The sequence below is a fragment of the Notolepis coatsorum genome (genome assembly GCF_963971535.1).
Source record: "Notolepis coatsorum genome assembly, chromosome: 1".
Lineage (NCBI taxonomy): Eukaryota > Metazoa > Chordata > Actinopteri > Aulopiformes > Paralepididae > Notolepis > Notolepis coatsorum.
This window is the reverse complement of record NC_140165.1, coordinates 220,959,921-220,985,203: the sequence shown is the minus strand read 5'-3', so window position 1 is coordinate 220,985,203 and position 25,283 is coordinate 220,959,921. Positions and strand designations below refer to the sequence as shown.

At 43.1% G+C, this 25,283-nt stretch overlaps 1 protein-coding gene across 1 annotated transcript in view; it reads right to left on the bottom strand.

Moving 5' to 3' along the window:
- Positions 1-25,283, bottom strand: part of egfem1 (EGF-like and EMI domain containing 1) — a gene marked incomplete at its 5' end in the record, with an annotated part of 232,652 nt that overhangs the window by 65,097 nt on the left and 142,272 nt on the right. Inside the window, 9 exons of the mRNA XM_084308959.1 lie at positions 159-287; positions 2,804-2,932; positions 10,223-10,351; positions 12,179-12,310; positions 13,827-13,955; positions 14,717-14,848; positions 16,319-16,444; positions 20,914-21,048; positions 24,052-24,186. Of these exons, the coding sequence (XP_084165085.1) occupies positions 159-287; positions 2,804-2,932; positions 10,223-10,351; positions 12,179-12,310; positions 13,827-13,955; positions 14,717-14,848; positions 16,319-16,444; positions 20,914-21,048; positions 24,052-24,186 (1,176 nt within the window). The remainder of the gene's footprint in view (positions 1-158; positions 288-2,803; positions 2,933-10,222; positions 10,352-12,178; positions 12,311-13,826; positions 13,956-14,716; positions 14,849-16,318; positions 16,445-20,913; positions 21,049-24,051; positions 24,187-25,283) is intronic.

Genomic DNA, 25,283 nt, shown 5'->3' with positions numbered 1-25,283 from the left:
TCCAAAAATCGGCGGCCGCTCATTGATCCTTTAAGCACTAATATCACTGTGTTGATAGTTTTGGCGTTAAGTTTGACTTCTAGGTAGTAGTCGAAGCTTTCAGTCAGAGCCCATGTTTTCCATCTAACTCTAACTAGGGTGAGTGATGAGCCACTCACCCTGTTGGCAGCTGGCTCCCGTCCATCCGGCCGTACAGCTGCAGTGCCCGTTGACGTGGTCGCACCTGGCACCGTTCTGACACTCACAGCCCCGACTGCACCGCTCCCCGAACCGGCCCTCTGGGCACGCTGCCCAAACACACACACAGCATACAGATACATGTACACACACACACACACACACACACACACACACACACACACACACACACACACACACACACACACACACACACACACACACACACACACACACACACACACACACACACACACACACACACACACACACACACACACACACACACACACACACATTTTACATTGCATAAATATACACATGTGCATATTTACAAACAAACACAAGAAAGGCAAGGAAGTGACTAAAGGCACAGACATTTTTAGAGCATCTTCTGTGGTCTTCGGGGAACATATTGTGAACTTCTCCCTAATGATCAATGTCTGACATTTAAGGTCAAACCGAGAAGAGAGGGAAACCAGCTAATGACAGAGATGCGTCATTAAAAGTCACGCTAGCGGCTTTCTGCTGACTCTGGCTCGGGTAATCACAACCACAGAGCGGGCTGCGGTGCGGAGCCCTGAATAAGACTTCAGAATGACAGAGTCGGAACTTAAGGAGCATTTCACTGGATTCATTAAAACAAGAGCATGAAGCGCTCCGGGAAAAACCTTAGAGAGGTTCTGTTGGGGCAGCTTACTGTACTGAAACCTTAGCATGAGAGGTGTTGTTAGGGCATCTTACTGTACTGAAACCTTAGCATGAGGTGCTATTAGGGCAGCTTACTGTACTGAAACCTTAGCATGAGAGGTGCTGTTAGGGCAGCTTACTGTACTGAAACCTTAGCATGAGAGGTGTTGTTAGGGCAGCTTACTGTACTGAAACCTTAGCATGAGGTGCTATTAGGGCAGCTTACTGTACTGAAACCTTAGCATGAGAGGTGTTGTTAGGGCAGCTTACTGTACTGAAACCTTAGCATGAGAGGTGCTGTTAGGGCAGCTTACTGTACTGAAACCTTAGCATGAGAGGTGTTGTTAGGGCAGCTTACTGTACTGAAACCTTAGCATGAGAGGTGCTGTTAGGGCAGCTTACTGTACTGAAACCTTAGCATGAGAGGTGCTGTTAGGGCAGCGTACTGTACTGAAACCTTAGAGAGGTGCTGTTAGGGCAGCTTACTGTACTGAAACCTTAGAGAGGTGCTGTTAGGGCAGCTTACTGTACTGAAACCTTAGAGAGGTGCTGTTAGGGCAGCTTACTGTACTGAAACCTTAGAGAGGTGCTGTTAGGGCAGCTTACTGTACTGAAACCTTAGAGAGGTGCTGTTAGGGCAGCTTACTGTACTGAAACCTTAGCATGAGAGGTGTTGTTAGGGCAGCTTACTGTACTGAAACCTTAGCATGAGAGGTGCTGTTAGGGCAGCTTACTGTACTGAAACCTTAGAGAGGTGCTGTTAGGGCAGCTTACTGTACTGAAACCTTAGCATGAGAGGTGTTGTTAGGGCAGCTTACTGTACTGAAACCTTAGCATGAGAGGTGCTGTTAGGGCAGCTTACTGTACTGAAACCTTAGCATGAGAGGTGCTGTTAGGGCAGCGTACTGTACTGAAACCTTAGAGAGGTGCTGTTAGGGCAGCTTACTGTACTGAAACCTTAGCATGAGAGGTGTTGTTAGGGCAGCTTACTGTACTGAAACCTTAGCATGAGAGGTGCTGTTAGGGCAGCTTACTGTACTGAAACCTTAGCATGAGAGGTGTTGTTAGGGCAGCTTACTGTACTGAAACCTTAGCATGAGAGGTGTTGTTAGGGCATCTTACTAAAACCTTAGCATACTGTACCTTAGCAGCCTACTAAAACCTTAGCATACTGTACCTTAGCAGCCTACTAAAACCTTAGCATACTGTACCTTAGCAGCCTACTAAAACCTTAGCATACTGTACCTTAGCAGCCTACTAAAACCTTAGCATACTGTACCTTAGCAGCCTACTAAAACCTTAGCATACTGTACCTTAGCAGCCTACTAAAACCTTAGCATACTGTACCTTAGCAGCCTACTAAAACCTTAGCATACTGTACCTTAGCAGCCTACTAAAACCTTAGCATACTGTACCTTAGCAGCCTACTAAAACCTTAGCATACTGTACCTTAGCAGCCTACTAAAACCTTAGCATACTGTACCTTAGCAGCCTACTAAAACCATAGCATACCTTAGCAACCTACTAAAACGAACTTTCCAAGTTTGAATTCTTCCCTCTCCTCACGTGCATCCCTATAAACACGTGGATGTATTTATCCAGAATAGACCCCAATTAACCATCTATGCCAGAGGGGATTCTTACCCCCACACCCCACCCCACCCCTCTCTCTCCTCTCTCTCTCCATCCCACCCTTACCCATCATCCCTCTCTCTCTCTCTCTCCACCCCACCATTACCCCGCCCCCCCCCCCCTTTCTCTCTCTCTCCACCCCACCCTTACCCATCATCCCTCTTAAAAAACGGGAATTGGCAATGTCTCATTATAGAGATAATTGTTCGCAAACACATCAGCAGTTGTATTTAAGGAGAGGATGTCGTGATGCAGCGAGAGGGGCCTCCCTCACACCCCGTTTTAATGATGTGGCTTCCATTACCCAGAATGCAGCGTGGTCCATCCCAGCCGGCGGTGCAGAGGCAGCCTCCTGTGATGTGGTGGCAGCGGGCACCGTTCCTGCACTCGCACATCTGGCCGCAGTCAAGACCGTAAAAACCGTCCGGGCACACTGTGGGCCGAGATAAAACATCCCACTGGTTAGGACTGGCAGCTCCACAGAAGAGGAGAGGAAAGGGATTAGATGCCAAATTTTTTTGGGTTTTTATCCTCTTTCTATTCTCTCTCTCTCTTCCCTTTCCCTCCTCTCCTCTCTCTCCCTCTTCCTCTTCCTCTTCCTCTCCCCATCTTTACCGCCTACCGAAAATACCGATATCAAATTGCAGTGCCAGGCTGTGGCTGTTCATTTGCGGAGCGTCTGCGTTCGTTAAGTGAGCTCATGTCCCACATGTGTGGTGGATCTGGGGCCACATCAAAGCCACGGCGGCGCGGGGGCCGCTCTCTTTAGGGGGCATGGGGGGGGCTCGGGTGGGCAACTCAGAAAGCTGGTAATTGGAACACCTGCTGGGCTCGTAGGCCCTGCAACACAGGGCAAAACAAAGCCAGGTTACAGTACCCTGCTCACACACATACATATGGCACACCCACACACACACACACACACATACACACACCACACACACACACACACACACACACACACACACACACACACACACACACACACACACACACACACACACACATCCATGGGCAAAAGTACACACACATGCACATGTGCACACACACACATACTTGTATGCATGATCGAACTATGTACACACGCTATGCATGCATGCACACACACACACACACACACACACACACACACACACACACACACACACACACACACACACGTTCCTCCTATCACTGCCAGTGTTTGGAGATGCCAGTGCTGAAGTCTGTTTCCCATTCCCTAGGCGGGGCCAGAGAGATTGTTTTAAGTGTGTGCAGAGTAGACACACAGGGAGCATGGTAAACTCAAGAGCCTGCCATCCAGCGAGGACCCAGCTAGAGGCTGGCAGGACCAATGAAGCTCTGCAGCCACGGGGCTGTAAATATTGTCTGTATGCATGACTTCAGCGGAGCGGGAAAGAATGACTCTGTTTATCCACTGTCTCTTTTTGCTCAATTTGTCACCAAACAGTGGTGGGGATCAGGGCCCAACACAAGCATGACGGGCCGTGTGTTTCAAAACAAGTAGGGCCCGTTCGGCTCCGTGTTTACACAAACGCTGCTCGGGCTCCCACCAAAGTATCTGATTGATTGACAGCTTTGCTTGACATTTCTCCCTCTCGGCTCTCCTCTTCTGCTTTCATTTGGTATTACATGTGGAGCGGTCTGGAGCTGGTTAGGGCCCTGGCCCCCTTCCCTGGCTCTGGGACGCCTACCGTTTCCCCCCACAGCCGCAGTGATCATACCGAGGGAAATACGCACGTCCACTCGGCAGATGCCGGGGCTAAAACATGCCACAAATAACGACAAAACAACCCCGAACGCTGTTCCGCTCCGGTACTTTGTTTACCGACAACGTTCGGCGGCTCTTCGTCGGGGTCAAACACCACTAGCCTCGGTGTCTAACAGTCTTCACCGTTTATCTTTCCTCACGTCTATAACGGGAAATCATATGAGACGGCGTTGACACCGGGAGAACGACATGCACACCTGCAGGAGGGACTTGCAACGGTTAGGTTGTCAACGATTGTTCTTCAAACGTGCTTATCGGAGTCTCCTGTGCACCTCAATAAGAGTCTGTGGGACACGTTGGTGGAGCGGAGCAGAGCGGGCTGTAAGAACCCTGGGTGCTGCCAATCTGCTGTTAATAAATAATACACCTTGGTAGCAGCATATAGTCCACACACTCTATATGCATACCGTGCAGACTCATAAATAATACACACGCTATGCTGCTACCAAGGTGTATTATTTATTAACAACAAATTGGCAGCATATAGTCTGCACACAATTTTTGCCAATTTCCTGTTCATAAATAACACACCTTGGTATCAACATAGACTAGAGTGTGTGGACGTTATCTCTATCTATCGTGTGTCTTATCTTCTGCCTATAGCACCTGTTGAGATTCGGATGTGTGTGTGTGCGTGTGTGTGTGTGTGTGTGTGTGTGTGTGTGTGTGTGTGTGTGTGTGTGTGTGTGTGTGTGTGTGTGTGTGCGCGCGCGTGTGTGTGTGTGTGTGTGTGTGTTAAAATATCAACTGTTAGACCATACCATATCACAACTCGGCTACAACTGTAAACTTTTAGTCTTCATATTTGGAAGCCTGGGTCATGTCCATAAGTTGGGTGTTAGAGGCCTTCAGTTGGCCGGTCTTCCGAAGAGAAGAGCCAAACAATTAGTTAAATATTGCTCAGTGTCAGCAATTATTGGCAGCCGGGCAATTTGGAGAAGACGCTGCTATCTGTATCCATGAGCTGTGTGTAGATTGTCAGGTTCATCATCCATGTGAGTCTGTAACTTTGGTTGCCATTGTCAATTTGGGCACGACTGTATCGGAATAATCCCACAATGTACAAGTGCACTGATAATATTTGTGTCCTTTAAACATTGTCTTTATGTGGACATAAATAAAGATTCTAAATGTGTGTGCGCGTGCGCTCATCATCCACACACTATAGACACTTCTCGGGACCCAGAGCGTAATGCTGCGTTAGATAAGACACACCTTCTTATTCTTTAAGACATGTCTCTATGTGTAGAGTAGCACCCACTTCTGTCCATAACCAGAGTCAAGTAAAATAGGGATTTGTAAATAATATGACCTATCTCAAACCCGCCCTCTATTCTTGATCCTCCAATCACGACTGGCACAATCACAAACTTTTTGTTTGTCCTCGGGATGCAGCAGTTGCGATTGGAGGATCAAGAAAAGAGGCCGGGATTTGAGATTTGAGTAAATAAAAAAAGAGTACAATAACAACGATTGCAATTTTAGTCTACTTCTACTTTTTTACGACACCTCATTTGACACTATATAAAGCGTATAAAGTTGTGCTGTGTTACAATGCTCTGTAAACCTCTAACCACCTCATAGTCGAAGCGGGTTAAAACAAAAGCTATGACTCAGCTGCATACACCACTTTAGCCGGGATCGGACGTATACACACCCCCCCACTTCCGGTTCCCTGGGATGATACTGTCCACTCCTGCTTTTTTTATCCTCTCCTCCCCCAGGGGCAACTAAAACTATTACAGGGAAATCATCCTTCCTGCACAGCGGTTTGTGTCCTGACCACTGCTGTGTTCCCACGCTGCCTGCATGACGTCTGCCTCTGCCTCTGTAGTGGCTGGGCTATGGTGTTGTTAAATCGGGCCCACCGAGGATGCTGTCATCCCACTCCAGCTGGAGGTTTGTGGCGGTCAAGAAGCCTGGTTTATTGTTATATTGTTTATTCTTATTACCCCTATTACTGACACCATGGTGACAAGCCTGTGGGCTACATTTTGTTTACATGAGGAAAACACATGTTGACTCCCCTTACTTCATAATATTGTCAAATTTGTCATCTCTCATTTGCAGTTGTAATTGTGCGTCAGTCGAGATGATTTTCGCGGAATACGTGGCCAAAAGAGCAATGAGAAACATTTAAAATACAGGAAAAAAATATCCTAGATTTTCATTTGTGTGTGTGTGCGGCGCGCACGTGTGTGAGTGTAAGTTATCACCTAGTAGAGCTAATCACTAGGTTGTCCAAATTATCTAAAACTAGCTCAAATGAATTTTTTTTGCCCAGGTTTACAGCAGATGTGCAAAGGCTATATTTAAGTCTTCTAAACTACAGTGTCGTAAATTGTTTACACCAGCAGGGGGCGACTGGGTTCCCTCTCGACCGCAGAGCAGTCATCTGTCATCTGATATTAGCCTGGGGGGGGTGTGCTGGTATTCTCAGGCGCAGACGCCTTTCTCTCTGGGCTCTATGTTTATAGGTGGGCACAGAGGAGTCGGTCCGCCACCACCGCACACATTGTGCCATCACAGAGAGCCTCCGTCTCTGGCCTAAATGAGCTCTTTAAGACAGGAGGATTATTTCCAGATCTCTCGTTGTGTAAGAGTCACTGCTGTCAGCCTATAAAGCAAAGCCCCGGGACCACACAGCCAGGGAACACAGGCCATAGAGTTAGAGCGTCTAGAAGAGAGAGAGCACAGAGGAGAACTTCCTAGTGTCACTCAAGCTCTGCCGTGCGCTGAATGCGGTCCAGACAAGTGATAAAAGTGATAAAACAATCATGTTCCCTTTCACAATAACGCAGGAAGTTTGGCAAGCGGTTGACCCGGATTTCTTTTAACTGCGACCAACCGCGCTGTTTCTGAGTCCAACATCAAAGCGGCGGAGTAGAATGAGAGCGTGACGCACGTGGACCGAGCTGACGGCTGGGGGAGACGGGACCCGTGTCAGACCCATTGAGTCCTTAGCTTCCTCAAAACTTGATTAAACCTTTTTATGCTCAAACCTCCGGAACGTTCGCTGAAACGATGCCTCGCGCCATGGTAACCCGTTAGAGCTCTCCCTGGTCCCATGGACTGTGCCAATTGTTATTTATTATTTCCACGAGGTTTTATGACCACAGGTTCTATAAAATGCCGGTGCCGTCTTAACTACGCGCCGGCCAAGAATGACCGCTCAAGAGGATTGTTGATGTGAAAATGTGAAAGCGCGTCTCTATCCGTTCCAGATCTGTGGAGCAGACAGGCATGTTGGGGGAGCCCTGGTCCTTCTCAATGCCCAGGCCACTTCCTGACTTCTCCTGAAGGAAGAGGCCCAGTAGAAGATGGAGAAACTGGACACCTCTGTTTGAGGGTGGAAAGGCGTTCGAAAAACAGAATCTGGCCAGACTGATAGCCCTATTTCCACGGCAACGTCCAATCAGAGTGACGTGTGCGTCTGAGGCCATGAGAGTGTTATGGCTAGGGATGTCGAGGGCTCTGTTCTAGTGTGACACGGTGGTGATTTACGGTTCCCCGTGTACTGCCAGAGTGTGGTATGTATTTCTGGGACTGGTACACTTAACGGTAAATCTTGTAACCTTGTAATAACATAACACTATTTCCAGTCAAAAGAATAATCAAGATCAAATCCATCACACTGTCAGGACCCTCGTGACGGTTGGTTAGTCCCTACACTCCATTACATCGACGGGGAGGATATCAATTATATGAATGATTTGACGTGGCACGACGGGGACGAGCCCTAAGCCTAAAACACGTCACCTTTTTTGTGTCCGACTGCACGGAGAAAAGGATCTTTGCGGCTTTTCTCTTTTGCTTAGTTTTCTGTTTCTTTGTTTTTTTGGTTATCCTGCATTAACCCTTTCACTACCACACTACCAAAGGGTTAACCCTTTCACTACCACACTACCACCGTATGTAGTGTGGTAGTGAAAGGTTAACCTTCTGTAGTGTGGTAGTGAAAGGTTAACCTTCTGTAGTGTGGTAGTGAAAGGGTTAACAGATCATTTAATAAATCTTCACCTTTGCATTCAAGCGGGTTCCGACCACGGTTTCGTTGTGCGGCGCTGTGTTTAAAATGCCAATCATAGAAGTAGCTCATGAAACATACTGTAGAAGTCCAGAGATCCAAACTGTTATTGACGCCATAATTATTAATTTCATAATTATCACATGATTATCATATTGCATTTCTTCAGTGAGGGTTTGTCCATTGAAGCTGTGAACGAGTTAAACGGCACAAAGCTGAACAGGCCAGACACACGTCCTGCAGTGCCCCCTAGTGCATGAAGAGGGATAAGGCGGTTATACTGTAACCGCCTTATACTGTAAGTGTTTGAGGCAACTGCAGTGTTAACCTCAACATGGACGGAGATTGACACATCAAAAATCCAGGAGGATAAGCAGGCGATGATGATCAAGAGGATCATGAGGGTAAATACAGTAAATACAATACTCCATGTTGTTTAGAACCCATGATGTCATGCAACACCCCTGAACGTGTTACATGATGGGGGATGGGGGATGGGGGGTTTTGTACATGATGGTCACGTATTAAGTCACAGGAAGAATGATGAAGTCACAATACAGGACATGAAGCTACAATTATCATCAAATATATAGTTTCATAATTATGTCATCATGTCACACATTACAACATTGCGCTAGACTTAGTTAAGTAACAATTAAGTAACAATGCTATTGTTTACATAATAGACAGTTGGCACATTTGTCCCATCAGCACTGCCTAGAAAATGTTGTCCATGTCCTTCATGAATCCTCTATAATTAAACAGAAGGTTTGAATTGATACCTTGTATTTTCCTGATTTCTCTGAATCATGTACAATATTGCTGTATATACTGTGTGTGTATATATACATGTATATATTTATATGTACTGGATATATACAGTATATATATATTTAGATGTATATATATACATATCTGTCTGAATATACCTCCATACAATCCTTCTACAGTATATACCTATAAACCCATATAACTCTGCATGATAGCATGTACATTAATACTGTATATACCATATACATATATTTATTCTTACCATATATATATATATATATATATATATATATATATATATATATATCCACATCTGTCTGTACATACCTGCATATAATCCTTTTTACATGTAGATACTATATATATATATATATATATATATATATATATATATATATATATATATATATATATATATATATATATATATATATATATATATATATATATATATATATATACAGTACCTGTACATATCCCTTACCTACTCTTACTAGATATGGTAGTATGACTTACTACCAAACCGCCTTTGCTAAAAACAGCCTCTCAGTCCAGGGCTGTTTAATCTGGAATGATCTACCACTGACCATACAAGATTGTACATCATTTCCATCTTTTAAATTCAATCTAAAAAAAATGGTTACTCGACAACCAAACCTGTGACCATGTATAGTAAAATTATATTGTAGTGCACCATTTAAACAAACAAACAAAACAAACACTGCATTTATTTGTAGTGTCCAGTAATATGCTTTGTCCGTCTAAATAAACAAATAAATAAATAAATAAATAAATAAATAAATAAATAAATAAATAAATAAATAAATAAATAAATAAATAAATAAATAAATAAATAAATAAATAAATAAATAAATAAATAGTGTCTTCATACCTGTATCACTGTACATATAAATACTACAGTACAACTCTGTACATACATCTGATTAGCACTATTATCCAGTAGTACTCATTTTATATATTTTATACCCAGCTTAATCACCTGTACATTGTATATTACTATTGCACTTTACTCTGGTCGGATGCCAACCTTCTTTACGTTGTACTGTACTTGTGCTGTAGGATGACAATACATTTGAATCTAATCTAATCTAAGACCATATGGGCTTCATATATTTATCCTTCAGACAGCTTACTTTTCTCACAGAAGGTGCCGGCCCATCCTGCAGAACAGGTGCAGGCTCCGCTCACATGGTCACACAGAGCCCCGCTCTGACACTGGCACCGCTGGGCACAGTCCAGACCATAGCTCCCATTCACACACTCTGGGAAGAGACACAGAGAGGGACGGCAGGACAAGACAATCACATGTTATGATGAACATACAATGTAATACACATTCCATGCAGTGAGATAATGTTGTTGTTATAGAAGAGAAATTAGAACTTTATTATCAAAGTGTATTATTTTTGCATTGGTGTTGTTAAAACAGCAGTGCACAGTAATGGTTGGAAGAGAATGCATGAAAGTAAACAAGCTGCAAAGGTTGGACTTAGTGGGTGGAGAGAAGGCAGGCTGGGGGACTGAGAGGGGGAGAGGAGCGCTGTGAGATATGTTGGGGGGCTAGTTGGTGAGGGGTTGTAGGTGTGGACCAGGCAAACGATCCAGTGGGGGATAGGGAGCCAATGGAGGTCTTCTAGAACCAGGGTTTTGTGTGGGTTAGAAGTCGGGCGAAGGGGCGCCCGAGTGGCGCACCGCGTACAACACTACGGTGCAACACGGCTGTCCCGGGTTCAACTCCCAGACCCGGCGACCCTTGCCGAATGTCTTCCCCCTGTCTATCTCCCATTCTTCCTCTCTCTCTCTCTCTACCGGGCTGCCTGGTAGCAAAAATCAATAAAAACCTACAAAAAACATAACATGTCCGAACAGGACAAGTAACATTTAGAAGGCGAATGCGTTCTGGGCCCAGTTGGAGTCAATTGACGGAGCTATCGCTGACGTTGTTAGAGGGTGAGATGCAGTAGTGAAGATGGGAAGAGATGAAAGCGTGGATCAGTGTGTCAGCAGCAGGGCGTGAGAGAGAGAGAGAGAGAGGGCCTGGTCTTTGCAATACTATAGTGGTGCCATCAATGGTGCAGGGTCATAGGTTTTGCTAAAGGTGGACTTGGAACCAAAGAGGAGGAGCTCCGTTTTGTCACTGTTGAGTTAAGGCTGTCCCCGAAGCCTGTTTTTGGGATTCGAACTTCGTCAGGGTTTTTCGTTTAAAAAAAAGAAAACAAATATATATATATATTTTTTATAATAATTTTTTATTTATATATCCTCAAACTAAATCCTCAATTTGAATAAAGTGATTAATCTGATTAAATGAGTCTCCTTTTTATTAAATCATTTTTTTTTTTAATACTATAATATTAGTGTAGCCTAATCTTTATCTGCAACTGTGAAGAAAAACCCCATTGGTTTAAACAGAATGAATAGACACATACAAAAAATATATATAAATTTGTATATATTTTTTTAATCTTTTTTTATTAAAAATTAAAATTTCAAATTTTGATTCAGAATTCGAATGCCAACGTAACGAATGAACGTTCGAACATTCGGGCTCAGCCTTATGTTGAGTTGGAGGAGATTTAGTTGCATCCAGACTTGGGAGTTGTGTGGACGACAATGTGTTCCATATAATAATAATAATAATAATAATAATAATAATAATAATAATAATAATAATAATAATAATAATAATAATAATAATAATAATAATAATAATAATAATAATAATAATAATAATAATAATAAACGTTATTTGTATAGCACCTTTCATCCAAGAATTGCAGCCGAAAGTGGTTCACGGCAGTAATGTAGACACAAAATAGACATAGGCCTAAAATGAGCAGAGAATTGACTAAATAAAAGCAATGCAATAAAATAAGGAGGAGAACCTTAAAATCAGGTCTATATTGGATATATTGGGAGGGTTTATTGAACTAACTGTTAGACGGGATCAGATCAAAAGATCTTGTACTAAGAATCACCACATGGTGGCAGCATTTCCAAATATATGAGTGCTGGAAGAGGGAAACTATACACAAGATTTGGACAAGTACACGGAATGTTCTCCCTATATATGTAGAGGGTTCTCTTACTCTCATCACAGTGATCTCCGGTGAATCCAGCTTGACACACACACAGACCAGTCAGAGGGTCACAACCCAGGGAGCTGTCCCCACACGGGCACTTCCTGGAGCAGCCCTGGCCCCAGGACCCAGACTCACAAGCTATGGAGAATACAACAAACATTAGACATATTAGAAATAAACATTACAAGATTTTTGTTCTTTAGTTCTCAGTCCATCCTATATATAAGCTACAAATGTATCAGGGCCTTCAGGAGAGTTTGAGTTCCCTTTGGAGCATCTGTGCATGTACTTGACACCACCCCTGTATGTCCTGTCTTAACACTGCAGATGTGTCCATAATGATTAAGGGATCATGTTTAAGGGGAACCCAGTGACTGAATGGATGAGTCCTCCTGCATGGGAGAATGTATAGTGAGTGACTAAATGGGTTCAATCCCAGTTCATTTGATACTGTTGGACTTCTCATCCTCTTTCCCCTGTGTCTTCCCTGTACTGTCTTTAAAACTAATAATAACTAACCAACTAACTAACTAACTAACTAACTAACTAACTAACTAACTAACTAACTAACTAACTAACTAACTAACTAACTAACTAACTAACTAACTAACTAACTAACTAACTAACTAACTAACTAACTAACAACTATGTTTAGGTGGAAGCGTGTGTGGAAAAAATGGAAATTCAAATTACTACCCAATATCTCATGATAAAATACTGAAAGGGGACATACAGCCCATTATACTTAAAATAGTAGTAGTTATTCCTACTTAGAATAATACTAGTTATTCCTATTTAAAGCAGTACTAGTTATTCCTACTTAAAATAATACTAGTTATTCCTACTTGTAAAAAATAAAAAATAAAAAAAACTAGTTATTCCTACTTAAAGGGGAACTATTTTACTATTTCTTTCACTATTTGGGCACTTTTACACAATTCCTGTGGGTTTATGGAACACCTCTGTAATATTTTTTTTTTTAATTCATTGTTTTGTATTTCTAATCAAGTACTCAAAAACAGCATTTTTCTACCTCAAGATCTTAAGCCGTTTTGAGCCTGGGCTCCAACCACAGTGGGAACTATGTGGAAACTCAGCTGATTATCATGCAGCGGTGTCTCTCTGACATCACAAATCAGCACATTTTCAGATGACTCAGTTCAGTGAGGGTGAATATTGTGAGAGAAGAATTAGAAGAATGCGCCAATATGAGAATTAGAGACATAGATCATATTAATATAAGTCCACATAGCTAGGAAACAATGCTAAACACTGAAAAAGGCCATTTATAAGATAGTTCCCCTTTAAAACAGTACTAGCTATTCCTACTTAGAAGAATACTAGTTATTCCTACTTAAAATAATACTAGTTATTCCTACTTAAAATAATACTAGTAATTCCTACTTAAAACAGTACTAGTAATTCCTACTTAAAATAATACTAGTAATTCCTACTTAAAACAGTACTAGTAATTCCTACTTAAAATAATACTAGTAATTCCTACTTAAAACAGTACTAGTAATTCCTACTTAAAACAGTACTAGTAATTCCTACTTAAAAGAATACTAGTTATTCCTACTTAAAATAATACTAGTTATTCCTACTTAAAACAGTACTAGTTATTCCTACTTAAAACAGTACTAGTAATTCCTACGTCTGGTGCAGTCGTGGCCCGTCTTGCCAGGAGGGCAGGAGCAGTGGCCGGTCTGAGGGTCACAGCTGGCATCAGGTTGGCAGAAGCAGGGCGTCAGACAGCCCACACCATAGAAACCTGGTGGGCACTCTGTAGGGAAGAATAAACACCCAGAAATGTGAATTGATATTAGTAATATTAATATTAAACACCTTCTAGTCTATCACCAAACTTGGATGAGCCAGGTGCATTTACGATTGCCTGGTTGCCCTGCACCATAGTGATCAATGGAGGTCTTCATGTGTTTCGTGCTGCTGTGAATGCTATGAATGTGGCCAGGTCTTGCTCGAAAAAGAGATATTTGATCTCAAGTGACTACCTGGTAAAATAAAGGGTTTAAAAATGTGAATCTTGTGGAAAAGTGAAGATATTTTTTACTAAATATAGATTTTCTACCAAAACCTTCAAAGGAATTTAATCCTATTGACAAGAACAGAGCCCAACATGAATGATTGGGTGAGTACAGTTAGAATGCCGCGGGATGTATCCTTCCTAGGAAATACATTGAGTGATATATGGCTGCATTATGGAACACATGCCATTCTAGGGCTAGCATGTGGTAAAACTACATCATTCTGCTGCCAAATATGCATTGTATTTAATAAGCTGGTGAACTATTGAAAACCCAAAAATATCAGATTGTTGCTTTTTATTTATTTGTACAGCTTTTTCCAGGTCAGACATGACCGACAGAGAGCAGAGAGAGGAACCCGGGTCGACCGCGTAGCACCGCAGTGCGTTACATGGTGCGCCACCCTGGCGCCCCCAGATTGTTGCTTTTACTTTTGTATAGACTGATGATTGTGTGTTGAACCTTTAGGGTATGTTTAGTGCCGTTGGGTCAAACTCACCAGTCTGGCAGAGTGTTCCCGTGAAGCCGGGCCCGCAGTCACAGACACCGGTCGCCTTGTTGCAGGAAGCTCCGTTCTTACAGGGACTACAGGACGACTGGCACTTCAACCCCCAGAAACCATCGGGGCAGTCTAGGGTGGCAGGGAAGGACATTAGTCATTTCACATCTATTGACATAGGAAGAAATACACTAAATACACTTTTCCTGAAGGCAATCAAATGCAAACAGCCCAGAAAACCAGTGGTTGTGAGCTCCCCTCCATCCTGGATTTATATAACGGACGTGTGTCAGCAAAGCCCACAGGATTATTAACCCTTTCACTGCCACACTACCAAATGGTTAACCCTTTCACTGCGACAATACAGAAGGTTAACCCTTTCACTGCCACACGATAAAGGGTTAACCCTTTCACAACCACACTACAGAAGGTTAACCCTTTCACTACCACACCACAGACGGTTCTGTAGTGTGGTAGTGAAAGGGTTAAGAACCCCAGCCATCTCAACCACAAACTGTTTCAGCTGTTGTCGTCCGGCAGACGGCAGCGCGGCCTCAAGGCCTGGACCAGCAGCCTCCCGGACACTTTTTTACCCAAGGCAGTCAGACTCATGAGCAAATAACCCTAACGACCTGTGACTGAGGAAAGCCAGCACTGCTTCAAAGCTGTTACTGCTACTGATTTGCACACAACACTGACTTACACATGCCACTGATTTGGCACACAGTATACACTTATACTGTAATTGATGCTATTCTTATTGTTATTGCTAAGCTGCTGTTTTTAAATTATTTTTTTTAATAGTTTACACTGTTCTCATTACTACTTGTGTTGATGCCACCGTGAGTTGAGTGTGTGTGTGTGTGTGTGTGTGTGTGTGTGTGTGTGTGTGTGTGTGTGCGTGCGTGCGTGCGTGCGTGCGTGTGTGTGTGCGTGCGTGCGTGCGTGCGTGCCCTCACACTGGGACAGTGGCCCTTAAAAGTTATGTCATGTGAGCTAAATTAAGGCTTTTTCTGTTAAATGTGAACATATGTGAAGTGCCTCTGTCTATTCAAACCGCTGAAGTGCCCTTGAGCAAGGCACTTAACCCCCAACTGCTCCAGTGGAGTTGCTCAGTGGCCAACTGTGTCAGACTGTGTTGGACTGGGCAGCTCCCAGGTGTGAATGGAACTGTGTGAATGTGAAGCAGGGCGTTGCTGAAAAAGAGAACCGACTCTGGGTAAATAAAGGTTAAGAAAATAATAATAAAAAAAAAGGTTAAAATGCGTCTCTCAACCTCACACGCCATCCCCTTTTCTCTTTCATGTCATTTTCCACTCTATACCATCCATAGGCGTACATTTAGAGGGGGTTGTAGGGGACCCTTAATATTGAGAAGAGGTCAATTTGTCCCCCTGATTCATTGTGATTATGAATGTCAAGATTTGTTATTGATATGTAAATTAATCAGAATAATTTTTGAATAACTGTTTTGAATGTGCAGAAACAATACATATTTGAAAGCAATACAGAATGTCTGAGAGCCTTATTGCATTATATTCCATTATATTTGTGTTCCTGAATGTTACATAAATCTATGCAGAAAAGGTACAAAGTGGTTACCTTCCTGACACGAGGCCCCGGTCCTCCCGGCCGGGCAGACACAGCGCCCCGTCATGGGGTCGCAGGCCGCGCCGCCACACCCACAGCTCTGCCCACAGCTCTCCCCGTAGAGCCCTGCGCTGCAGCCTGACAACACAACAACACAACATGAGAGCCTGCAGCCTGCCAACACAACAACACAACATGAGAGCCTGCAGCCTGACAACACAACAACACAACATGAGAGCCTGCGCTGCAGCCTGACAACACAACAACACAACATGAGAGCCTGCAGCCTGACAACACAACAACACAACATGAGAGCCCTGCGCTGCAGCCTGACAACACACAACATGAGAGCCTGCAGCCTGACAACACAACAACACAACATGAGAGCCTGCAGCCTGACAACACAACAACACAACATGAGAGCCTGCGCTGCAGCCTGACAACACAACAACACAACATGAGAGCCTGCGCTGCAGCCTGACAACACAACAACACAACATGAGAGCCTGCGCTGCAGCCTGACAACACAACAACACAACATGAGAGCCTGCAGCCTGACAACACAACAACACAACATGAGAGCCTGCAGCCTGACAACACAACAACACAACATGAGAGCCTGCAGCCTGACAACACAACAACACAACATGAGAGCCTGCAGCCTGACAACACAACAACACAACATGAGAGCCTGCGCTGCAGCCTGACAACACAACAACACAACATGAGAGCCTGCAGCCTGACAACACAACAACACAACATGAGAGCCTGCGCTGCAGCCTGACAACACAACAACACAACATGAGAGCCTGCAGCCTGACAACACAACAACACAACATGAGAGCCTGCGCTGCAGCCTGACAACACAACAACACAACATGAGAGCCTGCAGCCTGACAACACAACAACACAACATGAGAGCCTGCAGCCTGACAACACAACAACACAACATGAGAGCCTGCAGCCTGACAACACAACAACACAACATGAGAGCCTGCGCTGCAGCCTGACAACACAACAACACAACATGAGAGCCTGCAGCCTGACAACACAACAACACAACATGAGAGCCTGCGCTGCAGCCTGACAACACAACAACACAACATGAGAGCCTGCAGCCTGACAACACAACAACACAACATGAGAGCCTGCAGCCTGACAACACAACAACACAACATGAGAGCCTGCAGCCTGACAACACAACATGAGAGCCTGCAGCCTGACAACACAACAACACAACATGAGAGCCTGCAGCCTGACAACACAACAACACAACATGAGAGCCTGCAGCCTGACAACACAACAACACAACATGAGAGCCTGCAGCCTGACAACACAACAACACAACATGAGAGCCTGCAGCCTGACAACACAACAACACAACATGAGAGCCTGCAGCCTGACAACACAACAACACAACATGAGAGCCTGCAGCCTGACAACACAACAACACAACATGAGAGCCTGCAGCCTGACAACACAACAACACAACATGAGAGCCTGCAGCCTGACAACACAACAACACAACATGAGAGCCTGCAGCCTGACAACACAACAACACAACATGAGAGCCTGCAGCCTGACAACACAACAACACAACATGAGAGGCAGAGCACAACGTGACACAATGATACAGAACAGCACAGAGCCACAGACACAACACAACGTGATATAACACAGCACAACAACAATTACAAAAAGGTGTGATATTTCCTAAATAAGTAGGAGAATGGTAGTGAGTGACCAAGACAATTATGGAAATACCATGATATTACCACTGGTATTATATACCAATACCATGGAATTATTTACATACAAAAGTGGTTCCCTTAGCGATTTTCTTTTACAACAGACTTTTACCATGGCAGTATCGTGATGATTGATGATTTATATAATGGCTGCTATGATGGTAAAATTGCAATGACCACCAAACTACCATGATACTTTAAAAAAAAGGGAAATTAGAGCCTCACACAGCATCATTCAAGTCAATAAACACAACATAGCTCAACACAACAGCAGCGTGACTGACCACAACACAGACGAACATGACTGAAGGGAGCACAGCACGACACAACAAACTGAACGGAGCACAGCACGACACGGCAGAGCCCAGCATAGCACATTACAACACAGAACACAACAGAGGGAGAGGATAACACAACAGTATTACATGACCACCACCACACAACATAACACAGCATGGCGGAACTCAACACAACAACACACAATAGCACAACACACAACACACAGGAAGAAATGTAGGAGTGAGAGAGTCAAAGAAGGGATTAAAGGTGCTTAAAAGTGGTAACGGCCATCACTGATATACTGTAGAGTGGTCAGTAACATGGGTCTCCCAGTCCCTCCGCTCTGCAGTAAATACATTCTCTGGTATCCCGTTCCCAGAACTCCACACTGCAAAAATGCTCTGACAAAAATATGAAATAAAAACTAGTTTTAAGCCAATGTAGCCTTGAAATAAGTAAAAAATATGGATAAAGTTGGAAGGGATACCAGAAATCTATTTTCTTTTTACTGCAGAGCGGAGGGACTGGGAGACTCATGTTACTGACCAAACACTCTACATCAGTGATGGCTGTCAGAATGTAGAGCTATTTAACACTTATTTTAACAAAAGAAAATACCACTTACAGCACCTTTAAGTTAAGAGAAGATCCATTTAAACAAGTGGATAATTTTCTGCTCATGTTTTTCTGGCCACTGTAGTAGTAGTAGCTGTAATGATTGGTCCTGTCACAACCCAGTCTAAATCTGAAGCTCGGCAGAACCCAGAAGAGGGTGCAAGAATGATTTGCTTGCTTTAATAAAAGCAGCTGAAGTCTGGACTGTGGATTTGGACTGATATATACAGTAACCCTGCTAAGTTATCTTGGCCAGACGTCCCGAAGGACACTAAGTTATGACTTTAACAGAGGCTCCTGAGCGATATTCAATCTCCTTCTGGGCCACGGCACAGAGAGCCGAGAGCCACCGGAACCTTCCGTCAGCCAGCAGAGCAGGCAGCCAGAGGAGGCCCAGCGGAGGTGAGACACACAGCATGTATACTGCTGCATGTCACCATGATAACCTTGTATCTCCAAAACAGTCCAACAAAATGTATAAAATTATATATATATATATATATATATATATATATATATATATATATATATATTTTTTTTTTTACACAATATTTATAAATAAAAATGTACACAATATATTCTCTTCTGAATATATTGAAAATGTCCCTTAAAAATTATATATATATATATTTCTTTTTAAGGGACATTTTCAATATATTCAGAAGAGAATATATTGTGTAAATTGTATAATTTGCTAGGGTCATGAATCTTAATTCAACACGCAAAGGATAATTTCAGCTTTCAGTAAAAATGTGAGCAGCAACATACAATTGCAATCATTTTGAATGTTCAAGATAATCTGACTTTGCGTCGACATACCTTGAGTAACAGCATAGTAACACTGGTCTAACATGTCTGTTACCCTGAGTAACAGCATAGTAACACTGGTCTAAGATGTCTGTTACCCTGAGTAACAGCATAGTAACACTGGTCTAAGATGTCTGTTACCCTGAGTAACAGCATAGTAACACTGGTCTAAGATGTCTGTTACCCTGAGTAACAGCATAGTAACACTGGTCTAAGATGTCTGTTACCCTGAGTAACAGCATAGTGGTCTATGTCTGTTACCCTGAGTAACAGCATAGTAACACTGGTCTATGTCTGTTACCCTGAGTAACAGCATAGTAACACTGGTCTAAGATGTCTGTTACCCTGAGTAACAGCATATTAACACTGGTCTAAGATGTCTGTTACCCTGAGTAACAGCATAGTAACACTGGTCTAAGATGTCTGTTACCTTGCTGCTCTTTGCAACAATCTAATTATGCGACTGAGTTCTAGAAAAGCGCTAAATAAATCAAAAATGTATTATTATTATTATCTACAAACAGATGTACATACCGCACACAGTCCCAGAAATCATATTCTGTACTATTGGCATCGGGCCACATGAGGGTGCTGTAGAGCACACATTGGACATGTATTTTGTCTCATTTAGTCAATCGCTCTGCACGTTTGAAATGATGAAAGAGTTTGAACTTATTCCAAACAGGAAACATGCATTTTAATGGCATTAAAGACTGAACATAGTAAATTACACAGATCGGTATTTGAAATATAGCTTACTCAACGACAGATTCAAATGATTAGACATTTCTTTCCACAATTTGCTTGATAAATGAGACCTACTGTTTAAATTTCTACAGACTTTGTTTAAGTTGCGGTCATCTAAATCACTTAGCGCATGCTGCACATTGCGTCAACACATCTGCAGAATGTCCACCGTTCACCCACCAAAAACTAAGGTGCAGGAGGTGCAATAACCTTTTAACAATGAACCCTTATCCCTCCCATTTTCGTCTTTATTAGGCGACTAAGCTCTTCATACACGAGGCGTGCTCTGACGAAGGCCAGAGAGACTTGAGGGCTTAGCAATAACAGATTAATATTGCATGTATCAATATTGTGGCCATTTTCCTTTCTCTCCCTCTGATCTTTGACAGTGGGTGTAAAGTGTTGTCTCACCCGTTTGGCATTTGTCCCCATGAAGACCCGCAGGACACCTCAGCCGGCACTCTCCACTCCTGGGGTCACATGCTCCTCCCCCGGGACAGGCACACCGCTGCCCACAGCTGGGCCCGAAGGACCCCAGTGTGCACTCTGCACGTGGCCATGTGAGGGGGAGAGAGAGAGAGAGAGAGAGAGAGAGAGAGAGAGAGAGAGAGAGAGAGAGAGAGAGAGAGAGAGAGAGAGAGAGAGAGAGAGAGAGAGAGAGAGAGAGACTGAAATACATTTCTCAACATTTACTGATCTTGAACTAAGAGATGGTGTATCAGGCAGAGGCCTAGTTTCACCCAGACTGTCTAGACTTTGTCTCCTGTCCACCGTCTGCACGTGAAAACATTCTGTTCTCTGAGGAATCCTCAGGTTTGGTTTTCCCAGAGCACTCACCCGGTCCTTGGAATGCTTTTCCAACGTATTGTAATTTCACTCCTAAACCAACAAGGTATCTCATCTAATAAATCTTGCTATTTCATCTGAATGGAATTAGCTTCCAAATTATGCTTATATTAAGTGAATTCTCGTGTCGTGGCCATGTGAGCAAGTCGGGGTGTAACCCTAATACGTGCGTAAAGACAAAATCCACCCTAAAACACACATGTTATTCTTATTATCTTGGACGGTGAACAACTCCTTCCCAAAGCTAGACTCTAAAAGACCAAGACCTCTTATGTCATTGTTTTTTTGTGCTGCACTTGTGAGACATGGGTTGATATAGTTCACTGTGGCTCGAAGGTCCCGGTAGCAACGGGTACAGAGGAGGAGATGGTAATTCTTATAGCGTTTATATTCTGGTCATATACTAACATCAAACCCCACTGTCTGTAGATAATAATAATGCAGGACCTGCTCAGAGGTCTTTAATTGGCATGCAATTATCCTCAACACACACACACACACCGGAACACACACGCATGCATTGTCTCTGTAGGATCGCCGATGCGATTCGTCTCTCGTTGTCCTTCCCCCCCAAGGGCAGCCGGGAGCAGACAGGCGTCAACGTGAGCCGCGCCAGGGGACCAATCCAAGTGCTCCTGTCTGTCTTCGTCAAGGACGCCACAGCGTTAGCGATCTGTTGTTGTTAGGGATGTCCGATATTATCGGCCTACCGATATTATCGGCCGATATCGGCATTAAAATGTGATATCGGAAAATATCGGTATCGGTTTACATTTTTTTTTTTTACATTTCTATAGAAATTATGTCCGATATTATCGGCCTACCGATATTATCGGCCGATATCTGCATTAAAATGTGATATCGGTTGATATCGGTATCGGAAATAATAAAGAGAATAAAAGCTAGCCTATAATGGTGATGTCTGGTTAGGAGTGAGGGATAATGGAGGTACTATCCAAGAGGGGGTCCGGGAGGGGGGGATTTGAGCTGGAGCATATGTGTGTAGGGTTTTAGAAAATAGGTATTAGGGGTATATTATATACTAACATTTATATAATTGTAACTTCGCTGGATATACACGGTATACGGTTAAAATGTTATTATTGACTATTTTTGTTTTATCCTGTTTCTGTACTTGCATATATTTTAACCACCTTTACTGAAAGTTTCATTATACATTGTGTGTTGAGTACTGACTTTTAATAAGTTTTGTTTTGCAATAATAAAAAAAATTAAAAAAAAAAAAAAAATGTGATATCGGTTGATATCGGTATCGGAAATTAAGAGTTGGACAATATCATTGAACACAAGAGGTTAACACTGTCGCCTCACAGCAAGAAGGTCCTGGGTTAAAATCCCACTTGGGGACCAGGTTGCCGGGTTGCCAGGTACCCAGGTGTGGGGTCTTTCTCCCGGGCCTTTCTGTGTGGAGTTCGCATGTTCTCCCCCCGTGCTCGCAAGGGTTTCCCCTCCAGAAAAAGAGTTAAACCCAATGGAAAAACATGCACAACAGATCGGTAACGATGTCGCGTCCCTGACGACAGGAGCACTTGGATTGGTCCCCGGGCGCGGCCCCATGTCTGCTCCCGGCTGCCCTTGGAGGGAAGGACGACGGGATGGGTTAAGTCTTCTAGACTTCTTCTTCAATATTTGGGACAGGCATCTATATGGGATCGGCCTTTAATTTCTTTCACCAAAAGTTCTTGCTCAGCAAAGATTGGAAATCCTATCAAATTGTTTATTTAAAACAGTATAAATATGACCTGTATAAAGATCAAATTACATTTATTATTATTAATTTATTAATGTGAATCATTCATTTGATCTCACTCCGAGAGACGGCCTTCTCATTGTAGCGCCAACCTCGCGCATGAGGAAGAGAGAGAGGGGAAGGAGTCTGGAGGAATAGTTGTTGTTCTCAGAACGTTTTGTTGAGTTTACAAGCGTTGCTACTAATGGTGGATCAAATTACAGTTGTCATGCAGACTAGCTGTATTTCTGTAGTGGAGATGGAGAGGGAGAGAGAGAACGGAGAAATGTCTTGCTGCTGCATTGACTTATGATCCCAAATGATGACGAAAATAAAAACAAATCTGCACACCATGAAAACCGCAAAAACAATTAATTTAGACCCGGCTTCTAATTGAGATCGGAGTTAATTTGTCTAAACCTGTACAGTAGTTTTTAGTCTAGAAGTTTTACGGTATTCACTGTTCAAGCTTTTACATTCAAACAACTTTACTGCATTGTACTAATAATAATAATAATAATAATAATATCTTAGATTTATATATCGCCTTTCAGGAGACCCAAGTCTGCAGTTCAGAGCTAGAGAATGTCCCCCCATCCCAATATAATCACCACAAAGCTGTTCCCCAATGTATCACAGAAGCAGCTGCACAAAGTGTTGATGGATAACAGTGTCTTTAGGCTTTTTTTGCTGAACTATCCAAGATCATAGATATGAACGTTCTGGGACAGCGGTTCTCGGGTGAGTCCCAAGGGTCCAAGATGAAGAATGGCTTGGTTTTTGGTTATTTATTAGCCTACTTTGTATACTACCATGTTAGTTAGCATGACACTGACATGAACACATTCCTCAGTGAAATGGCTCTACTGTATATGTGGATCCTGGGCCAAAAGTGGATATTTGGGGGCCAGGAAAGGGTTGAGAGATTAAAGTCAGTCATAAACCTTTCATACCTTTCTCACACTGTGGGCCGTGGTATCCAGGCTTACAGAGACAGGTCCCATTCTTGGGGTCACAGCCAGCGGAGTGTTCTAGGACACAGTCACATTCCTTTGAACAGCCGGCACCGTGGGTCCACCTGGGGCAGGCTGGGAGGGGGAGGAGGAAGTGACAAACTTAATGAGAAGAAACATTCAGTGTGTTTGTGTTCATGTTTTTGTGGACATTCATGTGGACGTTGTAGTGTTTGTGTAAAGTGTAAAGCGTTTTTTGTAAGTTCAGTTCATGTATTGCATTCAAGTTTTGGTTGTACATTTAAATTCAATCTACAACTAATACAATATTGGTGAGTGTGCTAGAGCTTTGCATGTGCTCAGAAGGCTGTGCAGTTGTTGTGGATGATAAATGCAGGTTGAGGAAGTGCATGAAGAAACACGGTTTCACCAACCAACCAACCAACCAACCAAACCAACCAACCAAACCAACCAACCACACAACCAAACAACCAACCAAACAAACAACCAACCAACTGTAACGTTTGGGGTTTTGCTCTCCTCCGGGAGCAAATCCCTAGCGTTACCTGGTGCTAATTGACCTGTCTATCTGCCCTAATTACATTCATTAGCACCTGGTGTGTCTAGTTAAGGTGGCTTTATATACTACAGACACAGTGAGTCGATCAGAAAACTGTCCGTGAGTAGTGCCTACGTGAGTAACTCTTATCGCTCCTGCCATGGAGAATAAGTGTGATCGCTATTTGTATTAATTGCCATGTCTTTTCCTTATCGCTTGATGTGTTTCTTTTGTGACGTGTTTCGGAGACATCGTTTTCTCCCCTTTGCTTTCCCCATTTACTGTATAGATGAGTTTATGTTTTTGTGCTCTAACGTGTTTTGGAGACAGATGTATCTCCCCTTTTATTTATACCCTTGTCTGCGTGTACCCCTTTTTCTACTCTAATTAAAAGAGTACCTTTTGTTTGATCATGGAGAACCCCTACCACCCCCTCTACGACGAGCTAGTCAAGATGAGAAGCTCGTTCAGCCACAGACTCACGCACCTTATGTGGATACTGTGATACTGTGAACAATGTATATTTCAGTGGATACTGTGATACTGTGAATAATGCATACTTAGTAGATAGTAAATTATAACACTACCTTATGCATACTGCACCTTATGTGAGACTGTGAATACTGTGAATATCTTTTTCAGCTAGTTAGATAGTGAATTATATTGACCTAAA